We start from the raw sequence: 16,157 nt of genomic DNA, 5'->3' as shown, positions 1-16,157 counted from the left end.
TGTCCACCGGACATCTGCACTGCCGCCAGTTTTCCCGGGTATCCCCTGGTCCTCCAGGCGGCCCCACGGACAGACCGAGACTGCAACCCGGATGCCAGGGGACCAGGTAAGGCGGGTCATCACTCGCGGTGACCCACGCATTGGCAGTCATACCTCCGGTCTCGGGACAGACCGGAGGCGCTGAGTGTGAACACAGGCTCCGTCCAATGTGATCCACTAGACCACCAGTATACATATGGAACGAGAATCCATAGTCCCAGTGGTTAAATAATCAGCATGGGGAGGTCAGCTTTCCCCATTAAAGCGGCCCCTCCCCTCAGCACAGGGCGCCATTCCTCTGAGGTCTTGCGTCGCTGAGCTGCTCTCCTCCTCTGACCACGCCCCCTCAGAGGTCTCCGGCGGCCATTTTCTCCTAGGCACAGCAACAGCGCTCTCAGGGAAACGCAGGGTCGGTCCCCCTACATACCTCTCCCTGGAGTCAGTGTATGTAATGCTATAGCCTACCAGACAATGAGTCTGTGTAGTTGATTGTAGTGCCATTCTGCAGTTATGTTATTTCTGCATTGTATGTGACTCATGCTAGCCCTGTCGGTTTATCTCTCTGTACCAGTGGTTCTCAAACGCTGTCCTCAGGACCCCATACAGGTCATGTTTTCCAGGTCACCTAGCAGGTGCACAGGTGTAGTAATTACTCACTGACACATTTTAAAAGATTCACAGGTGAAGCTAATTTTTTCACTTGTGATTCTGTGAGACCTGGAAAACATGCACTGTTTGGGGTCCTGAGGACAGAGTTTGTGAACCGGTGCTCTATACTATCAGCATATATCTTTCCCTTTTTTTCCTGACTTTGCCATAACATACAGGTGTATTCAGGGTTTTTACCTGTGCCTCACATCTTTAAAACAAAGTACTGGTGAGGCTTGTCACATATAGTTGGTTATTGAACTGTGCCATATTTGTGCTGTATTCTCCTGCAGTATGCCCAAGCACAAGACAGGACCAGTACACTGCATTCCTACTAGTATCCTACATACACAGTGGTTGTATTCTACCTAGTGCCATATTGAGTGCTATATTACTCTGCAGCTATGTCTAGCAAAGGCAAGAGTAGCAAGCAAGTATCTGCACCCATACTGCTATCATGCAAATTATGTGCTGCAGGCTTAAGTGAGGAGGATTTGATACAAGATGGGTTGTGTATTAAGTGTTATACTCCACCAGGCCCATCAGACCCTCCAGCGCCAGTACAAGAGCCCCCCTGGGCTGCTTCTTCATAGGTGCTGGCTATTGCGGACCGCCTAGCTGTTACAGCTGTAATTCCCCCTATGGGGTTACCACAGCAGGCCGTAATTCCCCCTCTGGTATTTCCTGTGCTCCCACCATGGGTAGATGTACTCTCTAACTCTCTACAGAAGCCCCGATTCAGAGCCGGATGCTCTGACAGAGCGCTCGCTCTGAATCAGGGCGTCCTTTTGTTTTCTTTTTTTTTTTATGGAGCGGCCTGGATGCGAGCGGCCAGGATGATGGTCGCGATGGTCAGGACCATCGCGACCATCGGGCTTGCGACGAGACCCTTGTGTTAGGGTCTCGTGGCCGCAAGCCCCAGAGAGCTTTCGGCTCAAACAGAGCCAAAAGCTCTCCCACTGACATCACTTGTGATGTCAGTGGGGCCGCCCCCAAATGGTAGGCGTTCTCATGGGAACGCCTCCATCTGGGCAGCCACCCCCCCCCCCCACCCTGTCACTCAACACCGACAGCACGCCCCCTTTGGTGCGAGACCCGGAGCGACGGATTGCCCATCGCTATCCAGGTCTCGCGCATGCGCTCTGGGCCACCATCAACCCGGTTGCGAGCGCTTAGCGCTTGCGACCGGGTCTGAATCAGGCCCAGAGTATTTTGGCTACCTCTACTGCCTTTCAAACTATGTTGCAAGGTGAGAATCCCCTACCCAGTAAGCCTTTTAAGCGTCCTGTGTTCTCATCACAGTCCACGCACCTCTCAGGTTCTGAAGTATCATCTGAGGAGGCAGAAGATGCTGATCTCTCGAACACCGACTGAGCGTTGGTCAAAAATGTATATTTCTGCCTTGGTGCGAGCTGTCAGATCCATCTTACTAATAGACAGTGATGAGCCAGCCCCTAAAACCAAAAACCCTCTGTTTAAAAGACAGTGGCTTCAGCAGAATTCCCTCTTTTGCATCAACTAGCTGAACACATGGTTGCAGCTCAGCCACAGAAACGTCCAACCTCCTGTTACCCATTTCCTGTGGTTCAAAATGCCCCACCCCCCACAGTGGATTTACTTACTAAAAGCGCTACATTGCATAACCCTATAGTAACCTCTTTGAAGGATTCTCCGGATAAAAAGGTGTCTGTTACCTGTCCGACCATGGCTATTGCATGGGTGGCTAAAGCTATAGAGAGCTGGGCTGGCGTACTTGAAGACTTTTTTTTACCCCTCCGATGCTTCTAGGGATCAGATGTCTTCTGTTGCTCACATTCGAGATACAGCTTCCTATATTGGAGAAGCGACATTGAATGCCAGTCTCCTAACCTCCTGAGTCTCAGACACAGTCTGAGACTGTGTCTGCCCGCCGTACCCTATGGCTACACTCATGGAAGGCAGATGCGGATTCCAAGAGAGTCTGACTGGACGGGCCTCTCTGGGGGATCTCAGAGTGGGAGGCCGACTCCTTCAGTTCGCCCAGTGCTGGTGTCAAACCACCATGCATGCTTGGGTAAGAGAAGTGGTCTCTCATTTCTTCGACGGCCTCCCCACCAGTTTTTCTACACAGGCCCTCCTTCAGACCCGAGCAAGGCCCTGCAAATCCAGAAAGTCATACAGTCCTTGCTGCAAGCAGGGGTAATTGCACCAGTCCTGCTATCTCAGCGAGGGACTGGTTATTATTCTACTCTTTCTGGTTCAGAAGTGGAATGGGTCTCATCGGGGAATCGGTATGAAATACTGCCGGCCGCACGGTTCGATTCCCGGCAGCGCCTGGCCGACCACAGCAGAGTTCCCGGCAGCAGAAGCCCGACAGCGCTGGAAATCCCGATCTTCAATAGGTAAGTATTGACTAACCTAACCCTCCTTAGGGGTGCCTAACCCTAACCTCCCCCCCAAGTGCCTAACCCTAATCCCCCCTGTAAGTGCCTAACCCTAACACCCCCTTCCCCGTTGCCTAAACCTAAGTCCCCCCCGGGGGTGCCTAACCCTCCCTCCCCCTAGCCTAACCCTCCCGGGGGGTGCCTAACCCTAAGTCCCCCCTGGGTGCCCTAAACCTAACCCTCCCCCCCCCCCCCCCCCCCCGCGGCTGTCCGCTCACAGCGCCCGGCATCACTTCGATCGGGATGCCGGGCGCCGGTCTCCCGGCGTCAGGGAAATGTCAGGCACCTACATCTAGAAGCCCGGCATTTTACCCTCGCCGGGATATGACAGTCGGGAAGCCGGCTGCCGGTATTAAGGCAGCCGGCTTCCCGATTGTATACCCTCATCGGCCTATCCTCAACCTCAAATCCCTGAACAAATTCCTCAGGGTACCAAGGTTAAGGATGGAAACCCTACGCTCCATCATCCTAGCTATGGAGCCTGGGGACTCATCAGCAATATCATCAGCAATATATCCGGTTTGCTATACTACAGCAACACTTCCAATTTCAAGCTCTGCCCTTTGGACTATCCACAGCTCCTCGGATGTTTATCAAAATTATGGCTATTATGGCGACCCACCTGCGTGATCAGTGTGTCCGACTGCTAACATATCTGGACGACCTCCTGCTCTTAGCAGATTCTCCAGAGGTGCTTCACCGCCATTTGCATCTGACCATTGCTTTCCTGCACAAGCACGGATGCCAACTGGAAAACGTCCTCCCTGAATCCCTCAAAGAGAATGATTCATCTGGGAGCCCTGCTGGATTTTCAGGTTCAGAGAATCTTTCTGACATCAGACCAGATCTCCACACTTCAACTACAAGTGCGCAGATGTCTCCACAGTCGCCGAGTGTCAATCCACTCAGCAATGCAGGTTCTGGGATCCATGGTGTCCACCTTCGACAGTGGAGTATGCTCCGTTCTATTCCAGGCCTTTGCAAAGGTTGATCCCATCCAGGTGGAACAGGTTATCCCATCGGATCAAAGCTCAGACGATGGTGCTCTCTCCGGAGGTGCATCTGTCCCTATCTTGGTGGCTACAGACATCTCATCTAACCAAGGGTCGCCCCTTTCGGATCCCAGACTGGGTAATCCAAACAATGGACGCCAGTCTCCGGGGCTGAGGCGCAGTGACCGGCCCACACTCCTTTCAGGACCATTGGACATCGGTCGAATCAACCCTGCCAATCAATATTTTGGAACTTTGAACTGGCTACAGGGCCCTCAAACTGGCCCAGAACATACTTCACGGAAGACCTGTACAGGTTCAGTCTGACAATGCCACAACAGTGGCTTACATCAATCATCAGGGAGGCACTCGAAGTCGGGCAGCAATGTCAGAAGTGTCACGCATTCTGACATGGGCCGAGGGTCACCTCCCGGCCATCTCTGCAGTGTTAATTCCGGGAGTTCTCAATTGGTAAGCAGACTTCCTCAGCCGTTACGACATGCATCCCGGGGAATGGTCTCTTCGCCAAGAGGTGTTTCAACTCCCTAGTGAGCAGATGGGGCCTCCCGGAGGTGGACCTCATGGCCTCCTGACACAATTGCAAACTGCTGGTGTACGGGTCCAGAACAAGGGATGCCGAAGCAACCTTCGTAGAGACATTGTCAGTGAAGTGGACCATCCAGTTTGCATACCTGTTCCGTCCAGTCTTCCTTCTTCATCGAGTTCTTCGGAATTTCAGACAGGATGGAGGCCTTGTCCTGCTTGTGGCTCCAACTTGGCCCAGATGTCACTGGTGCTCAGATCTTCAGTCCCTCCATCGACACTCCATTCATGCTGCCTCATGGTCCGGACCTGTTGTCTTAGGGTCCTTGCCTTTACCAGGACATGGGTCTTCTGTCTTTGACTGCTTGGCTCTTGAGACATCCCTCCTGAGGTCCAAAGGATTCTCTAGCTCTGTAGTCCAAACTATGCTCAGAGCGCGTAAGCCAGCCTCAGATCTACCACAGAGTGTGGCATACATATTTCCAATAGTGTCATACCAGAAGCTACGATCCTCTTGTATTTAGGATTTCCAGAGTCCTGGCCATTCTTCAAGCTGGATTGGATCTTGGACCCCGCCTTGCCTCACTGAAAGTACATGTCTCTGCTCTATCCTTTTGGTTCCAGCGTAGCTCCACTACCGGATGTCCACACCTTCCTCGTTTTGTCCTCCATAAACACCCTCCCTTTGTCCCTCCAGTGGCTCCATGGGATTGTCAGTAGTTCTTCGTGCCCTCCAGGGTCCTCCATTTGAACCCCTGGATTCTATGGAACTCAAGTGGCTCACAGCGAAGACTTTTCTTCTGGCTATAGCATCCGCCAGAAGAGTGTCAGATTTAGGGGCGCTCTCCTGTCGCTCCCCATTTCTAGTATTCCATCAGGACAGGGCTGTGCTTCGGACTCGCCCTGGTTTCCTTCCGAAAGTTGTTACTAGTTTCCACACTAATGAGGAAATTGTAGTCCCGGCCTTTCAATCACCAGACCTCTCGGCAGGTGAGGCCTCCTTGGATATGGTCCGTGCCCTCAGGATATATGTGGACCGTAAAAGTTCCCTTCGGAAATCAGACTCCTTATTTGTGCTTTATGGATTTCACAAGAAAGGATGGCCAGGAAGCAAACATTGGCTAGATGGCTTCACATGACTATCTCACAGGCTTACACGCAGGCAGGCCTTCTTGTACTGGCTACTGTTACTGCTCATTCTACTAGCTCCGTGGGTCCTCCGTGGGCAGCTCGCCGTGGTGCTTCAGCTAAACAGCTTTGTAAGGTGGCCACTCTAAGGTTTATGCCTTTGATACATTTGCCTCTTACAATGCTTCATTTGGGCGCTGGATTCTCTTCTCAGCGCAGGAGCGTCCACTCCCTTGAATGACTGCTTTGGGACATCCCCAAGGTCTCCCTGTGGAGCCCTATGGACCTTGAAGTAGAAAAGGAGTTATGGTAAATGTTAACTCTTTCTTCGAGGTCCACAGGGCACCTGCCCTGACGCACCTGGCTTCACATAGGCTCTGTTTTTGGTCACCGGTTTCCTGTCTCCTTCTCCGTGAGAGTGTGATTTTTGTGTGTACCAGTCTTCCGACCTGTGGCTTGTCACAAACTGAGGTGCCTCTGACTCGGGGGCAGTGTATAGGGGGATGAACCAATACATCCTAGGAGCTGAAAGCTTTAACTGTGTGGTGCCTGGTCCTCAACCACCACCTACACCCCAAGGTCTCCCTGCAGAACCCTATGGACTTCAAAGAAAGATAGTTAACAAAGGTAAGTTTTACCATAACTCCCATTTTCTCATAAACCTTTTGGGTTACACTGGAGACCTTTGGTTAGAGGTTCAGTCAGAAATGCTGGCATTTTAAATATCTACACAAGCTTTGAAACGCATCCCCTTCTAAACACTCCTGTTGGTAGAAATACAGCTGTTTTAAAGTGTTCACTGGATTGAGAGACATTTTATACACTCCTGCTATGCAGCATCATTTTTTTTAATATTTAACCTGTCGGGGCTGTTCAGCTGCAAAACAACTACCAGTGGCTGTGAATTGCATGAAATGGGTATGAGGAGGCAACGTTGTGGTACATCCCCTGGCCACCTAGTTTCCTGAGAAGCCTGCCAGTACTGACAGATATTTAGAGTCTCCACTCGCCCCTACTATGCACCACTGACAGAGTGATGATATGTAAGAGTTTAGTGCCCTCAGTTTTATTGTAACCGGAGTTCTGTCTTGTAGGTTCATTTTCTTTCTTAAGACATGCAAAGGACTGCTGCAAAACAGGATTATCAACTAAAGGGGACACTTACAGAGAGCTAGTAATAGGGGGACGATATCAGTTAAATGTACCTTTTTCTTCTTCCTCCACTAGAGGGCACACATGAGATGCTGGGCACCAAATAGTTACTTATTTTTTCCCAGTCACCGGCCATCCAGTTTTAGTTTGGTGCCGGCAGGAGAGGGGGTCCTAATGTGGGAAACTGTTTTTAAGTGACCCCCTTACTTTTAGTAAACCATCAGGGCGGCACGCTTAGTCACGCCGCCATGAAGGCGGTCAGTGGCTGCCTCAGTTGGGCACAGCGTCCTCTTCTGGCTCTGCAGTTTTCCTCCCCACAGGCCACCTTTGGATAGTGGACTACTTAGGCTGCCTGGACGTTCACTAGGGCGAGTGGGCTCTACATCCAGACTCCTTTCAGCTCTTAGTTTATCGCTTGGGCTTGACGTGTGTCGATATTATGGTGTCTCTCACAACCACAAGTTGCTGAGATTATATTCCCACTCCCGTTATCCCGTAACTTTTCTGGTGGACGCTTTGGCGGTATAGTGGACTCCACTCTTTCCTCCACCCTCCATGCTCCCATGGGTTGCAGTTGAAAGGGAACACAGTGATCCTTGTGGCTTCGGATTGTCCACGGCGGTCGTGGCACGCAGCTCTTTACGTCTGTCCTTCGGCGCTCCATTGCGTCGTCTTCTACGGACGGAACTTTGGTCTCCAGGCCCGTACTTCCATCAGATTCTGGCCCGCTTCGCTTGACAGGGTGGCTTTTGAGACACCCGTCCTTAGAGCAAAGGTTTTATTTTCCAGAGGGGTCATTCGTACCCTGCTGCATGCCCAGAAGTCCACTACGCCCCCCCTCCCCCCTCCAAATTGAATTAGAATCATGTCAGTGCGGGGAGTCAAGTCCTTCCCTCATGCCCCTTTATTTAGTAATTTACTTTTCCTGGTTTAGAGGTTACAGACTTTTTTTTTTTTTTTTGTCAAGATGAATTTATAATCCAATTGGAATCTCCACTCAATATAGATGCTACACATGTCTATTCAGGAACACTAGCATTCCATTCCCAACACTGCAGTTCTTGAAGATGTCATGGACTTGAACGTTGAGATCATACTTTAATGTAATTACATATCAGCTGGGACCTGTCATTTGCTGGGTACATACTTAACGATATGTACCCAGAATGATGTCGTCCGCATCAGGACCTGGCGGGGGTGCTGGCATCTGCAAGTGTGTACACACTTGCCGATGCAGGCAGCAACGGAACGACAGCGGGGGCCATGCTGATGCAGGTGCGTGGATCATCAGCAACATAGCGGGTACACACTGCCCGATGTGGACGATATGTTGTCCGAACCGTTGTATCGGACGACATATCGTCTAGTGCGTACCCGGCTTTACACCCATTTTAGCCTTGACTTGGATTAGCAAATGGGTAAGGAGTTCAACGGAACGTCTTTCGGAGGGCTTGCTGACTCTTAAACCTTGATCATCACCCATCATAGATGATGATCTTACAAGAGGCGAAAATTCTCTGTCTATATGGATTTATGAAGTCCCTGATAATTTTAGACAGATCTTTGTTCACTTCTGCATGGCGGTCCTGGCAACGATGGTGTCCACCTTCAAGGAAGTGCAATTGGCAGTTATATTTAAGAGATTTACGGATCAAACTAGTTTTAAACTAGTCTCGCCAACATCTGACCAGCCAGTTCATCATACAGTCTCCAAAGGTGCTTCATTTTGTCCTGTGGTGGCTGAGAAGTGACAAATTCAATAAGGGTCATCCCTTCATCGTTTTGGAATGAAGACTTATAACGACATTCACCGGGCTTCAGGTCAGGAAAGGGATGAAACTCATTTGTGCTTACCGTGAGAGAAATTGGAAACTGAAAGTATCGTTGTCTTTCCCCCAGCCACTGCTCCCTCTACTCCCACTTTCTCCCTCTGTTGACCACGTCTCACTGTCCTTTGTTCCCTAAGTCTGATGTCTAGGTGTCACCCTTGACTCTGCCCACTTACAGTCCCATTCAGAATCCTACCTTTTCCACCTCTGCAGTATTTCCAGAATTGGACCCTTTGACACTCTGGATACTAAAACTGTCATCATACTCTTATTTCCCAGCTTGATTACTGTAAACTTTATTTCTCTGACCTTCCTAACTTTCGCATGGCCTCTCTCCAGAGTATCCTGAACTCTGTTGCCTTCCTCATTTTTCCCTCTCGTTGTTCTGTCTGCCAATCACTCCTTTTGGCTCCCTATACCACTCATATTTAAAGGCCAACTCCCACCTGCAAAGCTCTCAAATTCACTGCTCCTCCCTATTTATCCAACCTCATTTCCTCACTCATACTCCCTCTCGTTTCTGCCCTGTGGTAATGATTGCTGTATCACCACCTCACTGAACACCCTTGCCCACTGTTGCAGGGTTTTTCCTGTGTCGCTTTGAATATCTAAAAGGCGCTCATTCCATTTAGTTTTTGGTCTGTGTTCTTGAAACTCTTTTTCATTCTAGCTTGCCAGCCCTCCTCCTAAATCATATATGGGATACTGGGAAACAGCTTCCTCAAAATGCATGCCCTTCAACCCGGAAACAGTCCCTTCACATGAAGTGTCTGAACAAATTGTGGAAAGACTGGGTCAACCAGATTTCGACCTGATGTACACTCAGTTGAACCACAAGAAATCCAAGGGCATATCTGGTTAACGTTCATCTGATTTACCTATTCCCTATGATAGCAATACTTCTGTTTGCTTTAACTTTGCGTTCTTAAAGTTGAAAAAAGTGCATTCAGGTGATCCTGTTTGCATCAGACTGGCAAAGAAGCTTGTTGTGCATGGACATTCTCAACCGGTTAGCAGGCCCGGCAAGTCATGACTTGTTAGGTCAGTCGCCTTTCATCACCAATTGTTAGCGTAGCTGGTTTTATTTTTGATGCAATGATGCTTAAGGCTGTGCACGTCTGACAAGGAATACAAGGCACTGCTTTATTCCAGAACATCAAAGGAATTCTCACAAGATTTATATCTTCATGTGTGAAAAAATGCGTTTCCTACCTTGTCCTATCAGTTGCCCTGTTTACGGCTGTTTTTTGCTGGAGAATCTAGGTGGTGGTTTGGGACTTTTTCGTTTTCATCCCTCTGTTTTCTATAACACAAAACTGGCTTTTGTTCTGGAAGTGCACACTTTCTTACAGGGGGTTATGCAAGTGCAATCTCCATACATTCACACTGTATAGCTCATTGTTATCACCCTGCTCGGGTATTTATTTCCTTATAGCATCCTTTTTTTTTAACCTTTGGATTTGATGTAGTTAAAGTTTCTTACTTTAAAGACCCCCTTTATTTTCTTTGGCTATATCTATAGATTACAGATTTGGGAGTATTGGGAGATGTCCATATCTCTTCTATCTTGAAGTTCTACCTAAATCAGGATATTGTGGTTTCCGACTTTAGACCGTGGTTGGTCTTTGCAAGAATAGGTTTCTTGTTAATCTCTTTACATTGTTAGGACTATAAAGTCCTCTGGGCCTGATTCAGACCCGATCGTAAGCGCTGAGCGCTAGCAACCGGGTCGATGGTGGCCCAGAGCGCATGCGCACGACGGAGCCGGCTCCGTCGTGCGCATGCGCGAGACCCGGATAGCGACGGCACTCCGTCGCTCCGGGTCTCGCAACAAAGGGGGCGAGCTGTCGATGTTGAGTGACAGCTCGCCCCCTTTGGTGGGCAGGCCGGGGGGGTGGCTGCCCAAACGGAGAACGCCTGTCGTTTGGGGGCGGCCCCACTGACATCACAAGTGATGTCAGTGGAGAGCTTCCGGCTCTGTTAGAGCCGAAAGCTCTCTGGGGCTTGCGGCCACGAGACCCTACCACAAAAGTCTCGTCGCAAGCCCGATGGTCTTGACCATCGCGACCATCATCATGGCCGCTCGCTGTAGCTGTGGGTTGTCATCCACAGCTACAGCGAGCGGCCATGAAAAAAAAAAGCCCGGCCCTGATTCAGAGCGAGCACTCTGTCAGAGCGACTGGGTCTGAATCGGGGCCTCTGTGCATAGAATGTGTGAAGTTCATAGAACGGATGAGCTCCTGATCCTCTATGATGCTCACTAGAGCTTGACAGGTTGGTGTCTAAGGACGGCAGGCCATTGGTAGGTTGATTACTGTACTTCGGTAATACTCCTGGCCTATAACTTTTTCCTGTTCCTGGAAATATAGGGGCATTTTTACCAGTTCATTGAGTGCTTCCTGCTCAACACAGAGCCTCAGCTGAGCTGTCCTTCCGTCAGTGTGTTTATTACATTTTGTAGATGTAATGTGTTTGCACTTTGGTATCTGTTCTTCTAAATGTTCATGCCATTAGCGGCAGATTTGGGATGTCCTTAATGTCTCCAGTGTATCTCGGATGAAAGAGAAAATTAGATTTTTGTACTTGAGTTAAATTATATTCTCAATTCTAAAAGATTGTTGTACTTTCTCCCCTTTATTCCTTTTTTTTTTTTTTTTTCCGGTCAGGTTTGGTTGGTAAGGTAACAGGCTTCCTTCCACAGATTTATAAGTGCATGGAGTTTCAATTCTTGTGTAGAAATTGAATGTGCCTGCCCTCCTGGCTGAGCATCTGTACGCCAATGTCTCCTAGTGCCACCAGTGGATTCAGAGAGAAGGATTTATTATAGCTACAACATTTTTTTGTTTATTGGGTTCAAAAATGTACATTTAATAATCATCTGAGGCATAAAATAAGAAATACAGCAGACAGTCGGTCCTAAATGAATCCGGGTTAGGTGATCCTCAGATTGTGTTGTGCCTGAGTGTCTTCTCTATCTAGTTATATGCTACATTACATCGTCATTCAGCCCACACAATGACTTCCTCCAATCTGTACAGGTGATGGATTCTATAATATGCATGAAAATGTGCAATTCCTCTTTCCTGCTAGCAAATGTGTTCTTACTGCATGGTGCCAGTGGTTTCCCTTTTTAGGATTTCAGTTTGGTTATTTGCTTTTGTTCAATAGAGACTGGTAAGCCAGTTGAGAAGATTACCGAAAAACACTCCATAACTCGGTCCCGTTCTCGCTCCAAGTCCCGGTCTAGATGGAAAAGGTCACATTCAAAGCACAGGTAAAGGGAACTGTTGGATGCTTGGTAGACAGCGGTGATGCTGCGACATGAGACTCAGTTCCCATTCTGACACCACATAGTCACTAGTTAGTCTACCACTGTTTATGGAGGCAGCTGTGTTTTTAAATTAATGATAATTTGCCCTATTATATTCTGATACTACTTTATTGTTAGGTTATTAAGTGTTTTAGCTTTTCAGTCAATTAATTTCTACTACCCACTCCCGGCATCTGACTTGTTCACCCAGGGCATATAACCTTCGTTTCAACCCAATTTGAATGCAACATTTAGTTGATGCTGATGAGGAGGGGAAGAGAGAAATTGTGGTTTGCCCATGCAGCATCAAGATGTCTGGTATTCAGTGTTCTCCCCAGAAATTTTTTACAGCCAGGTGGCATTAGCCGGGTGGGGGCCTTCGCAATAATAAAATGTTTTAAATGTTACATTATAATGCTTTAAACTTGAACTAACAATTTATATATTAATTGTCTTCTTCTTAGAGGCCCAGATACTGTCCCCACTTGCAGGCTACACAGAATATATTTTTATACAGCTGTACAGATACTGGCCCCACTTGCAGGCTCTCTTTAATCAGTTCAGGTGACTGTTCCCGCCTGAACATTCATACAGGAGCAGGGATCTTTGCCCTCCAGCCTGACACCGCCCCTGCACTGCAATGCCACATCCCCTGCTCTGCACTCTCCCCTGACTCAATGCAGTGTCCCCTGCCCTAATGCCGCGTCCCTTGTCTGGCACCTCCCCCCGCCCCAGTGCGCTGTGTCTCGTCACCTGGAACCTTCACTAACATGTCCTTATTGCCGGCGGACACAGAGCTTCCAATGTGAAGAACGTGACGTCGGCGTCACATCCTTGTCCGTGGCAACAAGGACACTTTAAGGGTGACCAGGAATGCAGTGCATTGGGCGGGGGGGAAGTGCTGGGTGGTAGGCTGTTTCTGCCGGGTGATGCGCCTGCAGAAAACAGCCTGGGGAGAACACTGTAAATGATATCTCTAACTCTCTAAAATTTCAAAAGCATCACAGGATTGCATTGCTGTTAGCTGATAGGTCAGAGCTCCCTACCATCATTCTTGGGTTTGGCACCTTGATTATAAGTGATAGCACGCTTGGAAGCGAATTCTAATGGCCTATTTAGATGGTGTTTTTTGATGGGTTATTCCAAGGAGAGCACAAACCATTTAACTGAGCATTTGTGTTCTAGAATGACTTAAGTTATTTATGTTCCCCAACTGGTTAAATCAATGGTTGTTAAGACATATACTACAAAAGCTGTGCAGTGTCCCCTATGTGTTATTGTAGAGACGACCATGGTTCCACTGTACAAATTAAATTGAGTAATCTACTGCAACAGTTGTTGCTACCTCAAGCACCAAGGTTTAAGACACGGTAGTCAGAAAATAAGAGAGCGAGCATGAGAAGGCTTCGTAATAACAGCACCTGGTTCTTTGCTGCCTCTGAGTGGTAATAATCGGGTCTCATGTTTGCGTGTGGCAACGCCTCTGTGTCCACTTTTGAAACAGGCCCATAATTGCAAAGTACAGCTGAAGCATACTTTACCTTTGGCAGCAAATGGTGATTGTTTGTTTCCGCATGCACAAGTGACTAAAATTGATTTGTTTGTTCCCTTTACAGAAGCAGATCACGTAACAGGTCCCGATCCAAACATAAAGAGTCCCAGAGATCCAAAAGTCCTCATAAGAAACGTTCTAGGTCAAAAGAACGACACAGATCAAAAAGCCGATCGCGCTCAAGGTATTTGGAGGCAGCAAGAGTTTATCGATTGCAGTGGGATTGTTGCTATATTACCATGCTATTAGCCAAACTTATTACATACGTGCTTTGCTTTAAAAGACAATGGGGATTTATTGGAAGTCCAGATATCACAAGCTTGATGCAAGAGCACAGTCATGACAGTGGGCTGAGTGTATACTGAAAGGGATTTAATTGTAGTCTTCATATGTGAAGGTAAGAAGTACCCTGTGCTGGTATAAAGGAGGTGGATACAGAATGGGATGAACTTTTAGGCGTGTTTTGCTAAAAGCAAGAAGTACCATGGGTCATGGAATTTTGTCTGTTCTTGTTTACGATGCAGGCTCCTCCCACTCGTATCACAAGACTCATTTTGAAAGTGTTCTATGATGGAATTCAGAACTTCGGTGAAGGCAAAACACCCCCTAGATATGAGGATCACCTCATACAAGCAACTTGTTTTACAGGGATTTATTTTACACTTTTTTTTTTTTTTCTCTTTTTTTTTTTTTTTTTCTTTTTTTTTTTTTTTTTATACAGATAAAATTGGCTGGTGAATTAAAAATAATTTCGACTTTTTATTTCAGTAAGGGAATGTTCCAGTGTAGATTTAAATATTCCATTTTGGTCTAGGAATAATATTTTGATTGCCGTTTTTGGGAGAGGTGGTGTTATATACTTGATAGCGCTATGGACGTATTTAAAAATTTATGGTAAGAAGGTACAATAGATGCTATCACTAAAGAAATTTATATCAAAGTCTATTTGTTTCTTTTTATTATATATTAGTAGCTTTAAAAATAAATTTTAATGTGTTTTTAATTTAAGAAAGGGTAAGGTTTGGCGTACCATTGAGAGGTTTCCAAGGGCCCACGGACCTCGTCAGGGCAAATTTATTTGAGTATAAACAATATTGGCATTCCCGTATGTGAGGGACTGTCACAATCGCTGGTGTGGGTTAGTGTTCCTTCGTGTTGTCCTGTTAAAGACTTTCTCAATGTTCTTTCTTGTAGGGAAAAGAAGAGAGACAAGGACAGAAGTAAAGTTAGGGAAAAAGACAAGATAAAGGATAAAAACGATAAAAGAAGAAAGGACAAGCGGTCGAAGAGTCCGTCAAAGAGCCATTCTTCTGTTAGGAAGTCTCGCAGTGTTAGCAGGTTAGACTCTGATTCCATGTTCCATGTCCTCTTAAAATCTGGGTGATCGCTGCCACGAGCTTTTCCTGTCCTGCCTTAAATCCGGGTTACCACAATCTTATCTGTCCATCTTGTGGAGCCCTCCTCTGGTTGGTGTGCCTGGAGTACATATGGAAAGCTCCCCACTGTTACATCGCACAGCAGAAGAAAGGGTAGGCAGGGGTGTCAAACTCGTGGCCAGCCAGCTACTGTGGACTACATATTCCAAAATGCCCTGCCACAGTTTTAGCATGCCACAATAGTAAAACTGTGGCAGTGCATGCTGGGATGTGTAGTTCCACTGCAGCTGGATGGCCCAAGTTTTACACCACTGGTGTAGAGGGTATGGTGTATGGATGTGGCTGTGTTCCTTTAACTCTGACACCGACAACGCTACTCTGACCAGGAGTCACCATTGTGGTTAGTGGTGGGAGGAAAATCAAGTTCTCTTGGGTTAACCGTGCAAGTGATAGCATATGGCTTAGTGATGGTGTCCAGGAAAGGGAAAAATTGTTGGGTCGATTACTTGGCTTTGGCCAACCCCACACGGTTATTAGCCTGGTAAAACATAGTGTAATACTGGTCAATGAAGATATCTCCAATTATCCAGAATGCTTTGGCTGGAGGAAGAATGTTGGGACCCACTGATGCAGATGATGTTGCCGAACTGGTTCTCCTTCAACACGTACTGCTCTCTGGTTAGGCTGAAGTCATGTCCTCCAATCTTGATCGTCACAGCATACTCTCCATGAACCAATAGGATGGCTCCAATAGCTTTCTGCCGTGCAGTCACTTCTTTCACTAGGGCCAATGAGCAAGGAGGTACCTGTATCCGCTATAGTTTCCACGTTGCCTTTTACACAGCACCAGCTGGCCTCCAACACTTAACTGGTCCATACGAATCTTGTGTATCACATTAAAGTACTTGAAGTCTCCTGTGTAATATTCCGGGTCTGTACCTCCAAATAACCTTTCTCCGCCAGGCTGGGATTCTGGGTACTTTGCATATGTGGAGGATTTGGAAGAATCTCTCTTGTGGTGCAGCCAGCAGGCGATGTCTAGCAGGGAACATTGGGGGTTCTTCAATTGTTGTTTTGGGCATCTTAATTAATGGGTGTCTATCAGAGCATTTCAATTGTTGCTCCGATAGATGCCCATTAGTGCTTAACGCGCCCAACGTGCCTA

At 47.6% G+C, this 16,157-nt stretch overlaps 1 protein-coding gene across 5 annotated transcripts in view; it reads left to right on the top strand.

Annotated features, from left to right (window-relative positions):
- Nucleotides 1-16,157, top strand: part of SREK1 (splicing regulatory glutamic acid and lysine rich protein 1) — a 114,943-nt gene that overhangs the window by 77,972 nt on the left and 20,814 nt on the right. For all 5 annotated transcript variants that reach the window (XM_088444045.1, XM_088444043.1, XM_088444041.1 and 2 more), the window contains exons 8-10: nucleotides 11,923-12,028; nucleotides 13,681-13,800; nucleotides 14,811-14,954. In XM_088444045.1, the coding sequence (XP_088300171.1) occupies nucleotides 11,923-12,028; nucleotides 13,681-13,800; nucleotides 14,811-14,954 (370 nt within the window). The remainder of the gene's footprint in view (nucleotides 1-11,922; nucleotides 12,029-13,680; nucleotides 13,801-14,810; nucleotides 14,955-16,157) is intronic.

This window comes from Taudactylus pleione, unplaced genomic scaffold (assembly GCF_031769625.1).
Source record: "Taudactylus pleione unplaced genomic scaffold, aTauple2 ptg000345l, whole genome shotgun sequence".
Taxonomy (NCBI): Eukaryota; Metazoa; Chordata; class Amphibia; order Anura; family Myobatrachidae; genus Taudactylus; species Taudactylus pleione.
The sequence above is the reverse complement of the archived record's forward strand: the minus strand, read 5'-3'. Positions and strand labels throughout refer to the sequence as shown.